Genomic DNA, 19,402 nt, shown 5'->3' on the forward strand with positions numbered 1-19,402 from the left:
ATTAACAATTGTACAGTTGAAAGGGAAACGTTTTTCAGCCTCCAAATTGGCCACATGGATATGAATGGGCCTACATGTTTAAACATTAAATATATAATATAATTGTGATTACTCAATTAAAGTGTTAGATTATCGTAAAAGTGTTTAGCACTAGCATTCCCTATGCATATCTAAAATCCAATATCAAGCTTAGAGTGTTTGTAATGATGTTGTATCATTATCAATGATACAACATTTAATGAACATGTGTGCGTTACATGCATGTATGTTTAATAGTTACATAAGTCATTACAATTATTAAGCTATATTATTTAATAAGAACGCTTTCTGTATAAACAGTCTGCTTCCTCCCCTCGCTCCAGCCTGATGTTTCTTCTACGGAAACGGAAGTGGTGGTTTTCAGGTACAGTCAGCAGTCAAGCTTCGAGCTCACGCCCGCCTGGTAGTGGCTTATTACTTTCAGTAAACAACTATGGCAGCCGCAGATCCCCGGTCCTCGAGTGACGGAGGACCTGCCAGCAGGGGAGGGTTCCCGGCCGAGGACAACAGTAATGAGGGCGACGGTCCCGGAGGTAGCGGTGGAGAGGGGGAACGCGAACGAGATCGTGCCACGTTTGAATGCAACATTTGTTTGGACACAGCAAGGGACGCTGTCATCAGTTTATGCGGCCACTTGTTCTGGTACGAGGCGGGGTAGACCTAGCTGACTAAATAACCATAAAATGTCATGTTTTGCAGAACGAGCCAGCGCTAACTACAGTGCACGGCGAAATGACGCCCTACCGAATTAGCTAGTTTGCGTGAATGTCAGGCACATATCAGTGTACTGTAACATGACTTTCCCATATGTCATAAATGATTAGCTAGGTCCCATACAGACAAACGTACTAGGTTAGCAACTAAGGCCAGTTCACACTGCCCATACAAACACCAACAACAGGGTTATATTGGTTTGGTGTGATATATCTGTTGGCGTTTGTTGAGGCAGTGTGAAAAGTATAGTGAGGAGGTCTTCTTTATTATCCCCGTGGGGAAATGTGTTAGCAATATTTCCAAACATTCACCCAACAACAGCCAACAGTACCAGAGTGTTTGTAATGTTTGGTGTTCATTTGGTGTTTGTTGGACATGACTAGCTTGCTTGGAGTGGGGGTTTGTTTACAGATTTGCTGCTGAGCTATTCGGGTGCTAGCTAGTGTGACATCCGTAATGAATTTGGCATTCATGCCTTTTTTTTTTACCGAATTTACCGATTCAGACCTTAACACAATCGTTATAGCATGGTTATACCTTATTGCCATTCGACCCAATATCGTTTTTACGAGATGTAGCCTATCATTGGACCCGCTCTCAAAGGATGTGTGTGTCTGTGTGCGCGCGCCCGTGCGTGCGTGCATGTCAATTCACGTTATGATGCGCGTCCAGTCCATAGTGGAAGAGTAAGAATAGAAGCAAAATATCCTCAATAGCAAAGTCGTTGTCTGCTCATCGCATATGATGATTCTCATCTGCTCCATGCAGTGTGATACTTAAACAGATGTTTATGTGCATCCAGTTGAATTGTAATTGTAAACTATATTTGGCATAAAACAAATAGAAAGTCAGTATTGGACTGTCTGGCATTGTCTGCTGTCTGTTTTGGTTCGATGTCAGCACAGTCCCTACATGAACTAGGCCTACCAATCCGACAAGCACCTGTCCAAACACCAAATTTGAACAACATAATGTGTAGGGGTGGGAATCGTTTGGTACCTCACAATTCGACTTGTATCGATTCTTGGGGTCACAAATCGATAAATCAATTCAATCAATTGCTAGAAGACTAAATCGCGATTCAAATGTGAATCGATTTTTTCCCCCACCCCTAATAATGTGTGAGGCAGGTGTCTCAGCCACCTGGAGTCAGGTGGCTGAGCGGTGAGGGAATCGGGCTAGTAATCTGAAGGTCGCCAGTTCGATTCCCGGTCATGCCAACTGACGTTGTGTCCTTGGGCAAGGCACTTCACCCTACTTGCCTCGGGGGAATGTCCCTGTACTTACTGTAAGTCGCTCTGGATAAGAGCGTCTGCTAAATGACTAAAATGTAAATGTAGTCATGTCACATGGTCCGGACAGGCTGTGCCAGTAGTGGAGGGTCCTCTTAGGCTGAATCTAATGGAAATCCTTTCTCTGTCCCATTATATTGTCTTGAATGTTTAAGACCTGCAGTTTGTCTTACATTCTGTTTTATTTTATATGCTAGAAACTTTTAACCATTCATGTCTTGATTGATAGGGTGTTTTTTTTTTATTTTACAGATAGTTTAACAGGTCACTGCTTCTATCTGTTTCATGTGTTGAAAGTGTACTCACTTTATAAAGCCATCTAAACATGCTAACAAGGAACTTTTGGAAGCCTTACCCTGTCCAAAACAGGGTTTTCCAGCTTATCAATGTGAAATATTTTCACTTTTGAGTCTAGATTTAGGTAATGTGAATGTTTGTTGATAACAAGTATGGGACATGTTTGAAAAGAGACTAATAATAACACTTTGCTGAGAACATACAGGGTAATGCATTATCTATTACTCATAGGTTACACGTAGAAATACATGATTAATGATTAAAACTTTTTAAAGCCTGCCTGTGTTGGCTTTTCCGTCTGCTTTCACCACAAAGTACCTAGTAGCTTTTCAGTTTGACAACATACTAATGGGAAGTCTGAGTAGGTGAAATTGAACTCCCTGTGCTGTAGTGAAAAAAGGCAACACTCGTATCTTCTCTTCTACTCACTACTAGCTAGCCTAACTTCACTACTGCTCCGTCTTCATGGCCTCATTTTCTAGATGGCCATAAACAAATTGATCCCCTCCAAAACGGAAAATAAAATTCAAATGCTTGATCTTTGATAACGAGATTGGATTACAGCCACCATTCTGCTCTCATGCACTCTGTGGTGGTAAGGTAACCATGGTTTTTGGAACCACCAATACAGTGGCAGGCGTTGCGTGTACCATCCTGCCCTCACACAAATCAGCAGGGCTAGCCGGCAGCAAAAGGCAATAGATACACTGACAGATGGAGGTAATTAATAGTAGCTGTGGGAAACAAAAATTCCTTTAGGTATGGGCTGTAGTATGGCAGTAATGTAGGGATACAATTAGGCCCAAATCAGATTTAAAGTATTTTAGAATTGCATGCTGAAAAATGTACAAGTTGGCAAGGTTTCTGGAAAATATGTTTTTACTGTTCCATTATTGATATCTCTCTGTTTTTCTGCTTTCAATAGCTGGCCCTGCCTCCACCAGGTAAGCCTATGTCCTCTGTGAAGTTCTATCTGGTTTCTTATCAGTGGTAAACGTCAGCAGTAGACACTACCTGGCTGAAACCATCTTTTCTTAATGTAACATGGCTTTCCTGTTACAGTTGACTGTAGCACTGCTTAAAGCTTACAATGTCCTCATGGTCTCTGAACCCCACTATTTACTATGGTGCTTCCTAACTTTGTTTTAGGTAATGTAGCATACCCTTAAAAAGCATTTCACTCCTACCTGGAGTACTGTTAATGCCTAAAATATCTTTATTTTAAGAATTAATTCAGCAGCAAGATTAATTCATTGGCTACAGTGAATTAATCTTTTTGTTTTTGTATCATCACCCAAAAAAACTGCAGCCTCCATGGCTAACACTAACATAGATTTAGTTGGCCCCTATGAACAAATTCTGACAGCCTTCTGTGGAAAAACCTCCCCAGTCATTTTAGGTACTGTGCGGATCATTGTTAATGGCCTGGTTGTTAATAACACATTGGCCAAGGTGTCTCTGTGTTTGTAGGGATGAAACCACATAGGATCATCTCACACGCTCACTATATTTGAACTCTGCACTCTCCCCTCTGCCTTCCTCTCCATCCTCTCAGTGGCTGGAAACACGGCCCAGCCGACAGCAGTGTCCTGTGTGTAAAGCTGGCATCAGCAGAGAGAAAGTCATCCCTCTCTATGGTAGAGGGAGCTCCAGTCAAGAGGATCCCAGGTACTATGTTTGTGTTTGTGTGTGTGTGTGTGTTTGTGTGTGTGTGTGTGAACCTGAGAAGGAGCTGAGAAGCTATTGGTTTCAGGTCATACGAACGAAAGTGAAAAGGAAATTTGCGTTCAGTCTGAGTGAGGACATGGAAGGAACGGATGTTGTTGTTTTGATTCCATCCAGGTTGAAAACTCCGCCCAGGCCTCAGGGTCAGAGAACAGAACCAGAAAGTAGAGGGGTGAGCATGTGTCTATGCGTGACATCATTTCCTCCTGAGCACTGACGTGTATAGGTACTTTGTAGACTATGTGTATGAGTGTTTGCTGGAGGTCTATGGGGCGCCCCAGGTAGGGACCTTGGTAGGCATCATCACTCCCTCTTCTGCCTCCTAGTCCCATCTGTCCTCTTTGACCTCCTCATCTTGTTTTTTCCTCCTCCAGCCCTTCCAGGGATTTGGGGACACTGGATTCCACATGTCGTTTGGGATCGGTGCTTTCCCATTCGGTTTCTTCACCACAGTCTTCAACACCAATGACACCTTCCACAGACCAGGTACAGTACACACGCATACATACATACATACATACATACATACATACATACATACATACATACATACATACATACATACATACATACATACATACATACATACATACATACACCCTCTCTCTTCTTCTCTTTCAAATGCACACACAGTTTATCATGCAGACTTACAAATGTATTTATATCTCTGAACAGATCCTCCATTTGCGGATGATCTCCAAGGCAACGGTAACCCCAACAACGGCAACAACAACTGGCAGGACTCCCTCTTCCTGTTTGTGGCCGTCTTCTTCTTCCTCTGGCTGCTGAGTGTGTGATGGAGGGAGGGAAAAGGAAGACAGCTGGAGGGATGGAACAACATAGGGATGGAGAAGTGGCAGAGGGAGGGATCACACATTCACTCACTCTCACACACACACACACATGCCTAGACAGACTTTGTGTCTGGGATTTATCAAATAAAGCTGTACCAGTATTTTGACAAGGGATAGGATAAGACTAGGACATTATTTTGCTCTCTCACAGGAGAAGAGATTCAGTACCAGAGACTATTTGGCACCCCCAAATGTGTGTTTGATCTCTTTCACTCACTATCAAAGTGAGTCTTAGTAGAGAAGAGTCCTGTCTAGATATATTGTCAGAGAGGGCACATCTCAGTCCACCTCCCCTTCCTTTTTTGGTGCACTTGCAGATGTATGCACACGCACTCCCGCACACACACACATTGTAGATGCACATTATAGGTGGTGGTGTTGAGGGGGGGGGGGGCTGGATTTAATAGATAAACTGGAATCTTTGTTAAGACAGTCATTGTAGTCAGTATTAAATGATTGGAATGTGTCCAGCTGAACATTAGGGAGTGTTCTACTGTTTGTGTGGCTATCTACTCTGAGTCTGACTTTTCAATAGAGACAAAGCCACAAGTCATAGTAAGATATAGCCCACATAATATCAAGACTCATAGCTCATTTGGCTTTTATTAATAAGTAAAATATTAATAACATGGTTTTAACCCCTTTAAGGGATTTTCGGGTTGAATTCTTGTATATTAGTGATATGAGAAAAAGACTGAAACCGTGCCAGAAAAAGACACTGTTGACTTCTAAAGGCCAAAGACTAGCAACACATTTGGGTAGTTCTGTTTATAATGTAACAAATTATGGGAATAATTCATTGTCCATAAATAACAAACTCTTAATTTAAGAACACTGTTGATCCTATTGTACTGATATATCCACATTTTATATATATTCTCTTAACAAACTGCCATTGCACTGTGAAGCTATGTGGACAGACTTAGTAATAATGATGAGATCAACTGAGACAATGGACTACACGTGGGTATTATATGTAGTTAATTCTCTCTTCAGTAGGTCATCCAGGCAGTTTAATGCTGTATAAACAGATAGGGCGGTGGGCTATGGGTGGAAAAGGCTGTGTACTGTACCTGTGTAGACAGCTGGCACTGTAGGAGCAGATTTCAACCCCAGACCCGCCAGTATTACTGTGCTGGTCGCTGTTTCAGGAGCTCTAGATAGAGGATGAGGACAAGAAGGGGTGAGACGGTACAGTGTTCATCTGCAGTTTGGTGTTGGTGAATGCGTTGTAATTCCAAGTCAGAAATATGTTGATTTTGAACGCCTGAATTTGAATGGTAATCATGAATTACAGTGAAATTGCCTGTGTGGCAAAACAAAAAAAACTCTAGATCTTATTGTAAAGAGTTTTCTCCTGATTGTATGTCTTGTGTGTCCGTGGGATGTGTGTGTATATATCTGTATTTGTACATATTAATATTGTAAATGCTGTTTCTATATGTTTTTGAACTACCAGCCATGGAAATTAAACAAGATAACGTTTCAGGGTGGGATCTCAAAAGTCTTTCTATGACTCCTCGTATGCCCTCTCTGATTTTAAGGAAGAGGAATGAATGGAGAGGCTTTTGAGATGCTTGATCCCAGCTGAGCCAATGGTCTGACAAGCTCCTGCAATGTTAGGTTGCACCCAAGACTCATTCTAACACTCTATGAAAGGCTAGTTACTCCTGTACTCATCCAGTGGACACTAACTAGCCTCACATCTATCGATGCAAAACATCTGATGCTTTTGAGCCAATCAGAGGCTAGTGAGTCGTGTATGGACAGAAAATTGTGATCCCTGTAAAAACCTTTTTTTTAACCACTATGAAGTACCTTAAAATGGCTCCAGAGCCATGGCCAGGTAGCCTGACAAAGATTGATCCTCAGCATCAGAAAATTATTCAACGAAAGTGCAGTTTAGTCTAGGCTGCTTGGCCTGAACTGTGTTAGAGAAGACTGGCTCCAATAATTAGTGGCATCTCTGTAGCACTTTACTGAACCAACATTCATGTGAGGATGGGGAATGGGTTTGCCCCTGACAAAGCACTGGCTATGATGCATAGGTGGGGGGGGGGGGGGGGGGGGGGGTAATAATTTCTTCCATATCACAATCTAATTCATTGATATTTGTATTAAGTCTTTTGTGACACTAAGAACCATGAGAAGACAAATGTATTGTGAGTCTTTGAGTCGGCTCACAGTGGAAGTGTGCAAAACCAAAAGGCCATGGAGATGGTTGTTTTCCTGAAAATCTGAATAAATAGTTGTTTATTACAGTTGTCATGTGGTGTGTCTGGTGTTGATGTTTAAGGCACATCCTGGCTTTCCAATTTGACATAACCTTTAAAGGAGAAATGTATTGCAATACAAAACAGGTAGGTGTCAAAATGTGAGACACACTTTAGCTGGACCATGAGAACAGTACATGGTTAGTTGTTTCATTCTAGTAGGTCATATGACCTGGCGCATGATTCCACAATTCTAAATGCATTCCTTTTGCAGCTCCAGATACAGCAGTTGGAGGGATGTGGAGTAGGCTGCATGAGTTCAGATGTTCAGTTACAAGTATTAGGACTAGGATATCTAGTTCCTAGGTCAGAGCACATCTAACACAAGTGGCCTGTTCATGCTTGTCAGATGCATAATGGAAAGGATACATTTATATATTATGTACAATAAATATCTTTATTACATAAAAAATAGGCACTTTTATAAATCTGTTAATTTACAGTTGGGGTTTTGATCAATCTGCTTAATTTTTGCATTATTGTTCACACTGCAAAAACTAAACCTTATTTTATAATCTTTAATAGTTATATTACAAGTACAAAAAGAAAATAGTCACTTGTACCAGCTAGTGAGTTTACCAGAATCAAAATGATACAGACTACATTCAATTAAAATAATTTACATGCTTAAAACCTTTCATGGCAACTTCTCACATAGACTTGATAAAATAATATTGACACCAGATGTGCAAATACGCACATGCATGCACAAATCCCCCCCCCCCTACATAAAATAAAAAGTGATTCAGTTTGTGTAAACTTTGGCACCTGAGACAATACAGCAGAAAGAGTGATGAGAATGTCGAGTGCTACAAACCTGTACAATGAGAGGAGTAGAGTTAGATCTGAGAGTCTGTGCAGTTACTAGACAGGTGATCTCTGTCTCAGTGTTTAAATCATAAGGCACTGGGTGGGAGGAGATGAAGAGTAATATTTCTTACAGATGGGGAGGGAGAAAGAGAGAGCTGATGTTTTGGAGGAGGTACTTTGCTTCATCAATCCTTTCCCTTCTTGGGCTGCTTGTTGGATTTGTTGAGGATTTTCATCAGGTTCTTGGACATGAAGTAGGGCTTTTGGATGCTTCCATCATGGCGCTCCAAGTCCTCCACTGAGAGAGTCGGACAGAGAGAGAGATCAAGGTCATTTGACTGAAACATTATTCACGTCATTGTTTTCATAGAAGTCCCAAATTAGTTTCTGTGTGAACGTGTGCAGTGCGTTTTGCACAAGGTCACGGATCAACATCTCATCATTCAAGATATGAGAAACACTACTCACAGAAGCAGAGGAAGAGAGTGTCCACACCCATGTTGTAGACGCTGAAGAAACCATGAGCGATAAGGTAGGATCCCACCACAACCGTCTGGCAACAACAACAACAACAGTTCACCAGCTTCCCTAGTTAGCCTACAAAGCCACACATACAGTCCTACCCTGTAAGGAGCCTTACAATGGTAACTGGGTCCCTTTCACACTTACGATAATGGGCATCCAGTAGTAGTTGAGTGTCTCGAAGCGGAAGGTGTCGTTTGGTAGAGGTATTCTACCTGAGAAAAAAAAGAAGGATAGGATCCCTAGGGAGAAGACAGATAGAGGTGGGGGGTTAGAGGTCAAGCCCTTCAAATGCCCTTAAAAATCTGCCATTCAGTGTTTAAGATTCGCTTTTTATTGGAACTGGAAGTGTGGCATTATAGCAATACAATGATATTGCTTGATGTGGGATGTGAATATTCATCCTGACCACCTCTGACAATTTTACCACATGATGATATTGTGATATCCTTACCGACTCCTCCGACCACTAACAGCTTCCCAAAGAACAGCAGAAGGTCTGTCACTTTGTCCAGCACCACCACCCTGAAGGGAACCAACATATCAGGACATAATCTCCCCACCTCGCAGCCATGGTGCCACATGGTGCCATTCAAATACATGCAAAAGGTCTTATGTAGATATTGTAAACCCATCTCGACAAACACGTGAATTCACAGACACACACTAGCACACACACACACACGTTAACACACACTGACATGACCTGAAGCTCTCACCTTATGATGTTCCTCATCAGGAGCTTGAATGCATTTTTGGCAGAGACGCAGAAGTTTTTACCGTATATGGCCACCTGAGAAGGAAGAGCAGGGCGGTGTGTGATGGAAGCACACAGAGGCTGTATATTCAACGGGATCAATGAAGACACCATGACTTGCACCCACCATGATGTAGGCATTCCTGTTGAGGAACTTGATGAACTTCTCCAGGCACCAGAAGCAGCACTTGAGACAGCACAGGAGGAACCTGGCACAGGGATTCTGGGCGGCTGGGGGAGGACACACGCAACTGTTAATACACGCATGAAAGAGATCACCAGGATTCCTTCTTATGATGCCTGACAGTGGGTCGAACAAGCCGACAGACAGATAGGTAGGTGTAGCCTGAAGTGATCTGCGGTCAGCTAGTAAAACAAGGATGCTTTTAAATCCATTTGAATTTGCCGAAATGATAAAGGCCAACTTGATTTATTGATAGTGAGACATTGCAAAGACGGGATGGAAGATGGCAGAGAAGCAGGCCAGTGTGATTATATCACTCTAGAGCAGCCTTTCTGAATCCTGGTCCCCCCTAGATCTGGGTAAAATGGGATATACAAATAAATAAACTAAAGTACCTCTGGTCTTGTGGTCCAGGTACTCCAGGATTATTCGGACGATCTGGACGAGGGTCAGAATCAGTGCGCCAAACGCCAAGGAGCCAACATGGTATCTGACATGACCAGAGGATGACAATAAGAGATCAATATCTCATCCATAACCATAAAAAAAAAGGATTCTGGGCCTACTAACTGGTCAAAATGTAAAACCAAATGTACAAAAAATGAATACATATTTATATATAAAAACCGAGAAGCTAATGATCTACCTCAGTGTGCGGATGAAGGCCTGGGAGAGAGGGAAGGTGGGGATGTCCGCAGGCTTGCTGAAGGCCCAGTAGTAAGAGGCAAACGCCCCAGCCAGGGTGCACTGTCCCAGGGCCAGCACAAAGTTGGCACACCAGAGGAAGGCCACCACGTTGTAGATTTGCAGGTTGAACAGGTTCCTCTGCAGCAGGCCCTCTGTGTTGTACTTAATAAAGATGCATCGCGCCGATGAACAGGACTGGTAGGTGGTGGAGTTGAAGGTCTGAGGGAGATGGAGAAAGAGGAAAGAGAGAGACTGAATACGATTCCTGACTCATTGAAACTGACACGTACATTTACGACACAATCAAAAACATGTTGCGTGTCATTTAAAACACACACCTGCTGCCAAGATAAGGCAAGTCCAATAAAGATTTTTACAACAACCTAATAAATACTTCAAGACACGCCACTTCCTCACACTGGAGCTCTACTCACCAGGGGGTCGCAGTCCTCAGTGCCATTGATGCTAGCACAGCCCCCCTGAGAGGAGTTGAGAGCCACCACTTTGTACATGGGCCCCCCTGATGTGGCAAGGTATCTACACAGACAGTTAAGTAAAATCCCTGACAGACTGACGAGGGGAGGAAGGACCAGAATGGATGGAGGACACAGAGGAGTACACAGGCAGTATTCAGAGAAGAGCAGAGACAGGGTGACTTCATCATGTATGCACACACACACACACACACACACACACACAGCCACAAACACGATGAAAGGATACAGGGCGGTAGTGCCCCAGTAAGCCACACAGACAACCAGGAGAATGAAGGTGACCAGAGGGTACAGTAGTGTGGACATCATGTGACTGACAGCCCTGAGGAGAAGAGACAGAGAATCAGTAAAAAACAATTAGAACACCATCTCACACAGTCTGGCTTGGTGTCAGATCACAAGTATACTCAAGTGACTGGCTACAGTGACCATGCTCTGATTGGATTGAATATGATTCACTGTGATGATAGGCCGTAGCTATGCTACGGTGTGAGGATTGGAGAGTGTGGCGGGCGGTCCCTCGTCACGTACTTGCTGGACTCCTGGATGAGAGCGATGGCGATGAGGATCCTGGTCCGCAGGAAGATGAGAGTCAACAGGATGACGGCCTCCGCCACAGACAGGATGATCACTGAAGGAGGGAGAGAGAGACAGAGAAAAGGAGAGGAGAGAGCGGGTGTGAGAGAGAGAGAGCGGGGAGGAGGAACCAGAATGGAGGAAGGATGGGGAGGATGATCCTAAATCCCACTCTACATGGTTCAGAGACTATCACTAAATGTCTAGAACAACAATGTCATCAATAAAAGACCCTTGACCTCAATACATATTAAACACTACTCACAGAAGGCCAGCCAGGTCTCCTTCACCTGCAGGTAGACGTTTAAGTTGGTAGTGAAGCCCACACTACTGATGGAGGCCGAGGCATAGTTGGTGTATTCCCAGTAGCAGTGCCAGATACCTACAGAGAGAAGTTCCCACACAGTTATAATACGTACTACACGACTAAACTGATCATTTCCAGTAAATAGGCTCACATTTCCTGTCGTAAGCTTTCGGATAAACTATTGACGGTATCTACTTTGGACCTACCGTAAGCCCCGGCTGCTAGCACTCCAAAGATCAGCACCCACACCATGACCGGAGCAGTGAACCTCAGCAGCAGCAGAAACAGCAGGCTCACCAGCATGGCTATCAGCAAGCCCCTGAGAGGAGAGGAGAGATGCATTTCAAATATGCTTTGGAAATGTCGTTCAACAGCTATTCAGGTTCATCCTGATTTAGTATGTTATCTCAAACTCAATCACACATTGTGATACGTGAGGAATTCAAGGAAGTTAAAGTACAAACTGTACAACACTGAAAGTGTCTCTGTCGTGCAGTTATGCATATCAGCCAATGGGGAGCAGTGAGGAATGAAGACTATGGATACTCACAGAAGGATCCATGGCCACGATGACGCAAAGTCCTCAAAGATCCTCACGCCGACCTCCCTGGCGTTGAAGCCATTCATCACATCCCTGACACAGACAGAAGCCACGTTAGAACAAAGTGCTCACTCATGACCCCAACTGCTACAGAAGCAGACTCAGAGTGACAGTTGACAAGGAACTGAACCGTCAAAAGTAAATAAAACTGTACTGTAGTCCAGGAAAAACATACAACACAGACATGCGTTCAGCAGGTAAAGAGCTTGAAGCAGTATGGGGTGAGCGCCTACCAGTTACACTAAAAGTAGGACCAGAAGGCATGTTCCAGAACAACAAGACACAGGTGTGCTACTACAACAAACTGGCTGGATGTCTACATCTATGGGCTGCCAGGTATGGCTACATAGCTGCCATGAGGAAGAAAGACACATGCGGGAAGAAAGTATATCTAAACAGTCAAGAGACTGGCCAGTACAGTAACTCACGCCAATGGTGAACCTGCACTGGAGGTCAAAAATACAAATAGATGAAGGGTTAGTTAGGGATTCAGAAACACGGACACAAACACAGGCAGACCGACAGACAGAGGCAGCCATCTTTACCCTGTGGCGTTCTTGATGCCGTTAGCGGTTTCATTGATACTGTTGGGCAGGCCAGGAACACCGCTGAAATCATTTGGGATATTTCCCAAAGCCGTGATGTTGGGTAAACATCTCCCCAGCACTACACATGGAAAGAGATCCAAACTTCAAGAGTTGGATGATGGAGAAGCAGAGCTTGTGTGTTCATTTCTCATGTGCTAATGTTAATCACAATCAGTACATCAGCTATTGCCTAACTATTCATGTATTCTATTATAGGTATTCTATCGTATATGTGATAGAAGACATGAACAGAACAGTATACAACCACAATATAAGTAACAGTTGGAACCTATATTGACAGTCACGGAAACCCCAAACCTGAACTGACGGTCACACTGAAGATGGACAAAACCTCCCAATCACATGAGCACTGAAATCTTTTTGGGAAATTAGAAACGCTGGATGTTTGGAACCTTCCTCACCTGAGGTCGTTGGACTGAAGAAGAACGGACAAAGTTCTCTATCCACTATTTCTTTCACCGTCTGTCGGCCAACAAGGAAAACATAGGCTTAACCTCACAGCAGACAAGTGGGAATCACCACGCATGTGTCCAGGACAGGGCAGACTTCCACTCACCAAGGTAGTGGTGTTAAGACTGAAGGAAGGCACACAGAGGGCCTGCTGGAACACTGCCTGTGGTTTTCTGCCATAGTCTAGAGGAGTCACAAGCCAGAATTTGTTGGGGCATTCTTTCACACACACCTGTGAGGGAAAGTCAAGTTAGCCTGCGATTGATTCCTTAAAGATGGTGTAGGCAATGTTGTTGAGAAGCACTTTTTGTCATATTTGCCAAAATAAACTTCACATCTTGATAGTAACCAATCCATCTGACGGTAATATGAAATCAATACGACATCTGTGGGCATCGCAGGACGGTAATAAACACGACAAATGATTAAGACCGTTCTGAGACTAATGATTGGACGGGCTACCTGTCTACCTACCTACCTACCTACCTGCGCGCACTCTGCCCCTGCACTCAATGTTCATTACTGTTGTTTTCAACCAGGCTATGCAGAGGTATTCTAAGCAACCGAGCTAGAGGCACAAGAATGGCAAAGAAAGAGCAGGCAATAAATCCAGTTCTTGGTTGTACCTGTACGGTGGGGCATTGCAGCCCGTTTAATGCGGCAGCCATTATGTTGGTGCTTGTGGCACATTTTAGGATGTCAAAGTAGAACACACTAGGCATATCCCTGAGAGAGAGAGAGAGAGAGAGAGACACACAGAGACAGAGACAAAAGGCCAAAATAACCGTTTTGATTAACACAACGTTTCAAACTATTTGCTTTGAGCACATTTGGGCCCAGTGTTTATGAGGTAGAGACACAAGGGCGTGGCTTACTTATTGGCGCCGATGCCACAGAACATTCCGGTGGAGTTCCGGGCGTATAAAACATGCCGAGGGTCCCCATAGAGCCAGGCTGAGGAGATATGAAAGTCAGACTGACAGGTCCATACCCTCCATACACAAACACATTTTTGATAACTCATTGCTGCGTGATATCATTACACAACCCTTTTTCCTCAGAGTTTTGCACTGAAAAGCCGCTGAGTAAACCTTTTTGGGGCTTTAATAGTTATCATTCAAATGTAAACACAAATCGAGTGGTGTATCAACTTTCATCGCAGCTTCCAAGCTGTTCACACTGGCCTTATACTCCTATGACCTTCTGCCATATTTGGTCGCTCTGTTGACTCTAGCTGAGCAGTGTTTGCTAGAATGTGCCTGGTGACAGGTCACATGGGAGGAAGTGCAGGAGAGCCACAGGGAGAAGGAGACAGGCTCCCTGACTTCATGTTCAGAGGGGGAAAGACAAGAGTCCTCTCATGAGCGAAGGAGAACAGCGGGATGGAGGGGGACAGTAAGAGAATGAGTGATATCAGGGGGAAGAGAGAGGGTGTAGACAGGGGGGGGGAGTGGGTTGGGAGGATGGGGAGGTGAGGGTAGTGGGGTGTGCCGTTTGCAACTGTTTGCCACCTCACTGCTGTTTGAGGTGGGAGGGACTATGTGTTTCATGGCTTAGATTTGAATATGACATTCTGATGAGAGGAGCTGCTTGGAGTCATAAAGAGATACTGACAGTCAGGGAGAGATAATGCCAGGAATCTGATGTTGATACAGAAAGCAAACCGACACTAAAGAGAGTGAGAAAAAGGAAGAGTAAGACAAATACAGGCAGAGGGCATAGACAGAGAGAGAAAGAGTAAGACTGAAATAAAGACAGAAAGATAGAGAGGGTGTACAGAGAAAAGAGCAAGGCAAAGTGTATGTGGAGGTGGCCCGTCTTACCCAGAATTCCAACGACCATGTAGCCCAGAATGACAGCCATGAAGAGAACACAGCAGATGATATCCGTGCAGCCTCTGAGGAAGAGCAGAGAAAACAGACATTCCCTCAGGGCCCCTTCTCAAAGCATGGCCCTGGGCTCACAAATATCCCCACACACTGTGTTTTTGCACAAAGACTGTCAGAGACAAAACAGACCCAGTAAAGCCATTACACACACAGCAACACACACACACTAGGGGACGCCTCAGTGGCTCACCAGGTAAGAATGTGTGCCCTGTAGACCAGGGGTCCCCAAACTACGGCCCGCGGGCCGTATTCGGCGTACAACGCATTGGTACCGGCCCTCTGAACAATGCCAGAGACTTTTTTATAAACTGATTAATATGCATAAGTAAGTAAATGTTTTGATTTCAAATGCAATGAATATGAAAAAAGGTCATTACGATATTAATAATGCTCTTTTAATAGGCTATATATCCCTTGATATGTACGGATGTACAGTGCATAACAAAATAATAAACTAATCTAGCATAATAAATACATTTAAAATCAGAATAACATCTAATTTTCTGTTACAGACCGACCCGGCCCCACATTAAAGAAAGGATATATACAGAAATGATCTGGCCCTCACAGAAAAAGGTTTGGGGACCCCTGCTGTAGACTAAGGCCTTACCGCAAGGGCACAAGTTCAATTCCAACATGGGCCCTTTCCTGTATGTCCTCCCCTCCATCTCCCCTGTATTTCCCATCCCTATCTCTCAATAAAAGCTGAATGGCTGTAAAAACCATATAAATAAAAGAAACACACTGACCTTTTCCGTATGGGCCCATTGAAGGTGGGGTCAAACTGGGCAGGCTCTCCTAAAGGGGAAAGGCAAGGAAGTAATGACATCTACTGAAGGTTTGTCTACAGAGTAAATTACATTTTCAAGCTGCAGTTTCAACAATAACATTAAGCATTTGATCTGGAGGAGATGCTGTCAACATTCTGAAAGTGTTGTGCCAAACATTAAGTATCTTCCCACAAGCCCTATCCCTGAGAACTTGTCACTGATGAGTGAGGCTTTGACGATGAAAGATGAAATATATACACCGATAGCCCTAGAACCTACAGTTTACACAACTAAGAAGGATCATGTATTTCAGTTCAGTTTGCTTTGGCCAAGGAACGGGAAATGTGCGTCTAGCATTAGCCAATTACATTTATACTTTTTTTACTTTGTAGAGCTAAAACAAGCTGACAATTAAAAGTATTCCAGGCCAGGGTGTGCACGTCTGTGAGTGGAAAATATGGTTTGCTTGTGAATTTGAAGGACCAATAAATAAAAAAAAGTAGGTGGCGACTTTTAGACCTGCACTAGCAACCATCACAAGTCAGAACATGAGGAAGCAGTAATTCCAGCTTAAATGTTTAATGAAGATCCACACGGACAAAACCACTTTATCCGATATTAATTGTGGTTATTTAGTTGCACACAATAATACAGAGACAGAGAGAAAGAATTTTGCAGGTGTGCACCTTGTAAGTTAAAAGTACAGGAAAGAGAACACGAGTGAGAGCAAAAAGAGCTGAATGGATCATTAATGAGCACTTTTGTTGAGCTCCAAATGCCAACATGAATCACTTGTCATTACAAAACATGATCTGATTGTGGCTCATAGTAAAGTGAATAACTGGAAGCCACCTAATCAAGGTTGATAAAGAAACGCCATGATTCACATTGCGCCATATATATATATATAAATATATATACCGTCATTGTTACACCTTTGAGAAATGTTTAACAGAGTGTACTTTTCTTTGGAAGTAACAACTTCCTGGAGGGAGAGGAGAGGGAGGGTGTTTGAGTAGAGATACGTAAAACCAAATATACCGTATGCGTTATACTAAGTAACGCATACAAACATTGTATTAGCACTGTATTTGCTTTGCCAGTGATGTTGATATTGGAGGAAATATAACCTCTGTAGAGTCTGGGGATTGACCGAAAGCACATCCCTAGCAAGATGTAAAAGACCATTGACATCTCTGATGTCAACATAAGCTACCCAAGGTTTGAAATTCAGAGAAGGAGTATCTAAGGTATGGTCCCCAAACAGACGAACCAGTTTCTCTGCTAACTGTAGTATGAGTATCAGATTACAATGGGACACAGACTGACTCACACTCAGTTTAGAGAAAACTGTGAATAGAAATGTGAAACTCCTTTACGTGACCTCCTTCTGAATCAGGCATTTATATTGTTCCCACGACTGCTCAGTGCATATAATGGCACCATAAAAAACAGACTGTTGAACCCTACAAAACTTTGAACACCAGAAAATAAAGACAGAACATGGAACAGGCCAGGTTTAGTGAGAAGGGCTGAGCAGGAGGAAGTCATTGTGGATTATGGGTCCAGCATGGGAGGAGTCATGTGATGCAAGTTACAGCAGGTTTTTCACATTAAATTTAGGCAACTTCTCTGACGCATATCTCTTATCTTTGCAGGTATCTGTATGTATGGATGTGTGTGTGTGTGTGTGTGTGTGTGTGTGTGTTACCCATGCATGTCTGTGAGCCAAGGAAATAGTCAAGGTAAACTACGGGTCATAAGGAAGGTCAAATTGATTTAAACTTATGAGTCTCTGGCTAAAGATTATACACACCACACCCTCATCCACAAGGACAGAGAGGAAGATGGTACACTTGTTAAAAATAAATCAAAAGGCCAGTGTACTCTGGTCCACCAGCATGGGCTGTAGCTGAGGTGTTCCTTCATTAACACCCCGTAACATTAAGGGGTTATTCATACCCCAATTCCTAGCATCTTCTCCACCTTAATTCACATCTGTGGAAAATGTATACAAATCTGTTAAGGGTAAAAGTTTAGTCGACTGTGTCCTGCTTGTGGACTGGTGACTTATTCACAAGCTCACACAGACTCCAGAGCTTTGGGTCACCACGGATACTTGTTGCTAACAGCATCACACAGGCTAAGGAACACACTATAGTCATTATAGTCACACAAACATAGCGACCCTGGGGGAAGAGGACAATGTAATACACCTCATTGTCTCTTCAGTGTCAAGGCTAATTCCATTCATCTTTAGCCTTGGTTTGAATTTGTTTGTTAGTTAGGCATGCAAGTCACTTGCTAGTCAATAATTTGCCTAGGATGGCAGCCAGTAAGTCTTGGTTGAATGAACAACACCTGTGGCCTTAAGTATAAAAGTCTTAATGCAGAGACTGGTGATGTGGACAAACCCAGATGACCAGGAAAAAGCCCTTGTAATACTTGACCTTAAGGGAGTGACCTTATTTGGACAGGAATGCAGTGTCCAGTGAATACACAACATCAACTCTTGATAACAGTAATGCATTACAGGCTATTACACTAACAATTTCCTGTTTCTGACTAAGCAGGGATGGGCCTACCTGTGGCATACAAACAGGTAGTACAGAATTTACATGAGATTTATTGTTGAGTAAAGCCCATTCAGAGCCGTTTAAAGCATCCAACTTGACTATTTGCAAAGCAAAGCAATTTTTTTGGCAGGCACACAATCAATGCAAACCCAAAAACCCTCTAAGTGACATGAGTCCTCTTAGACACCACCGTGCCAACATCATATTCAGGATGCGACCTGTGTAAATTCACACTGAGAATAGCCCAGCAATCTATTGCTGGGCTATCTACTAAATGTCCTAATTTCATTCAAATTTGTCTCTAACCAACTGAACTCACGCCAATGTTGCCATTGTGTCTACCTACTGGACTAGCACCACTGTGTTTCATACTGTGTAAACTGGTGTGTAACCTATTGTGCATGTGCTGGTTGTTTGTTGTTGTTTGTAGACTTATTGATTATCGAACTTTGAGTAGCATAGCAAACTTGCTGAAATCATGATTAGCAATTCTAAAATTGATCCAACATCATAAATACATTTTAATATGATTATTTAACCGTTGAGAGCCTAATTGCAAGTAAGAATTTAATTTTTCTGTGTATACATGTAGGCATACAATAAAAAAGAGTGAGTCACGAGGTAACGTGTCGGAGAGGTAATAATTCAAGTGTCCCATGTCCGCATCTTAATTGATCAAGGTTAACCGCTAATATAGCACAAAACAACGGCTTGTGATGTCAAACAATGATATGATATACTCACCATACTCCGAGCTATCCTCTTGTTTTTTGCCCATGTTTTCGCCTGTTCTCTTCCTCCCTTAACCAAGAAAAGAAATAGGCCTACCTGAAAAACGAAATCTCCTAACTACTAATCGATAATAGAATGTAAAAGTAGGCTACTTGCTAACCCTGTTTGGGGACGCAACTAAAGTTGTTCTGTAGAAAATCTCTCCTCCTCCCTCCTGTAACTAGGTAGTGACATCACAAATGCAC

At 43.1% G+C, this 19,402-nt stretch overlaps 2 protein-coding genes across 4 annotated transcripts; one reads left to right on the forward strand and one right to left on the reverse strand.

The window, feature by feature from the left end:
- The first annotated feature begins 419 nt into the window (after positions 1 to 419).
- On the forward strand, positions 420 to 7,185 carry rnf5 (ring finger protein 5). Its single transcript, XM_067255348.1, has 6 exons — positions 420 to 681; positions 3,268 to 3,286; positions 3,898 to 4,010; positions 4,185 to 4,239; positions 4,442 to 4,553; positions 4,743 to 7,185. Exons 1-6 carry the CDS (start codon positions 473 to 475, stop codon positions 4,862 to 4,864), a joined length of 630 nt encoding a protein of 209 aa, XP_067111449.1. The 5' UTR covers positions 420 to 472; the 3' UTR covers positions 4,865 to 7,185.
- A 130-nt stretch (positions 7,186 to 7,315) lies between these two features.
- slc44a4 (solute carrier family 44 member 4) lies at positions 7,316 to 19,350 on the reverse strand. 3 transcript variants are annotated; one of them, XR_010878876.1, is made up of 23 exons: positions 19,170 to 19,350; positions 15,829 to 15,877; positions 15,014 to 15,087; positions 14,066 to 14,144; positions 13,817 to 13,916; positions 13,297 to 13,422; positions 13,142 to 13,202; positions 12,678 to 12,798; positions 12,082 to 12,165; positions 11,738 to 11,850; positions 11,490 to 11,606; positions 11,180 to 11,279; positions 10,878 to 10,970; positions 10,589 to 10,691; positions 10,114 to 10,373; positions 9,863 to 9,957; positions 9,411 to 9,514; positions 9,246 to 9,319; positions 8,981 to 9,051; positions 8,674 to 8,768; positions 8,473 to 8,557; positions 8,136 to 8,302; positions 7,316 to 8,011 (listed from the first exon to the last, which is right to left on the reverse strand). XR_010878876.1 is itself a non-coding variant. In XM_067255345.1 (22 exons), exons 1-22 carry the CDS (start codon positions 19,201 to 19,203, stop codon positions 8,190 to 8,192), a joined length of 2,151 nt encoding a protein of 716 aa, XP_067111446.1. In that variant the 5' UTR covers positions 19,204 to 19,349; the 3' UTR covers positions 7,316 to 8,189. The 3 variants fall into 3 exon arrangements, 2 of the variants coding, with proteins under 2 accessions (XP_067111446.1, XP_067111447.1); XM_067255345.1 differs by having other exon boundaries at positions 7,316 to 8,302; positions 19,170 to 19,349; XM_067255346.1 differs by lacking the exons at positions 14,066 to 14,144; positions 15,829 to 15,877; positions 19,170 to 19,350 and having other exon boundaries at positions 7,316 to 8,302; positions 15,014 to 15,070.
- Between the last annotated feature and the right edge of the window lie 52 nt (positions 19,351 to 19,402).

This window comes from Osmerus mordax, chromosome 18 (genome assembly GCF_038355195.1).
Source record: "Osmerus mordax isolate fOsmMor3 chromosome 18, fOsmMor3.pri, whole genome shotgun sequence".
Classification (NCBI taxonomy): domain Eukaryota; kingdom Metazoa; phylum Chordata; class Actinopteri; order Osmeriformes; family Osmeridae; genus Osmerus; species Osmerus mordax.

Bases quoted from the DNA above. Each gene is read 5' to 3' on its own strand.
- rnf5 (XM_067255348.1), top strand. From the start codon at position 473: ATGGCAGCCGCAGATCCCCGGTCCTCGAGTGACGGAGGACCTGCCAGC. The intron at 4,011-4,184 runs GTACTATGTTTG...GATTCCATCCAG, and splicing joins TCCAGTCAAGAGGATCCCAG to GTTGAAAACTCCGCCCAGGC. The intron at 4,240-4,441 runs GTGAGCATGTGT...TTCCTCCTCCAG, and splicing joins CAGAACCAGAAAGTAGAGGG to CCCTTCCAGGGATTTGGGGA.
- slc44a4 (XM_067255345.1), bottom strand. From the start codon at position 19,203: ATGGGCAAAAAACAAGAGGATAGCTCGGAGTATG. The intron at 11,851-12,081 runs GTGAGTATCCAT...CTCTCCTCTCAG, and splicing joins TCGTGGCCATGGATCCTTCT to GGGCTTGCTGATAGCCATGC. The intron at 9,320-9,410 runs GTGGGTGCAAGT...CTTCCTTCTCAG, and splicing joins ACAGGAATGCCTACATCATG to GTGGCCATATACGGTAAAAA.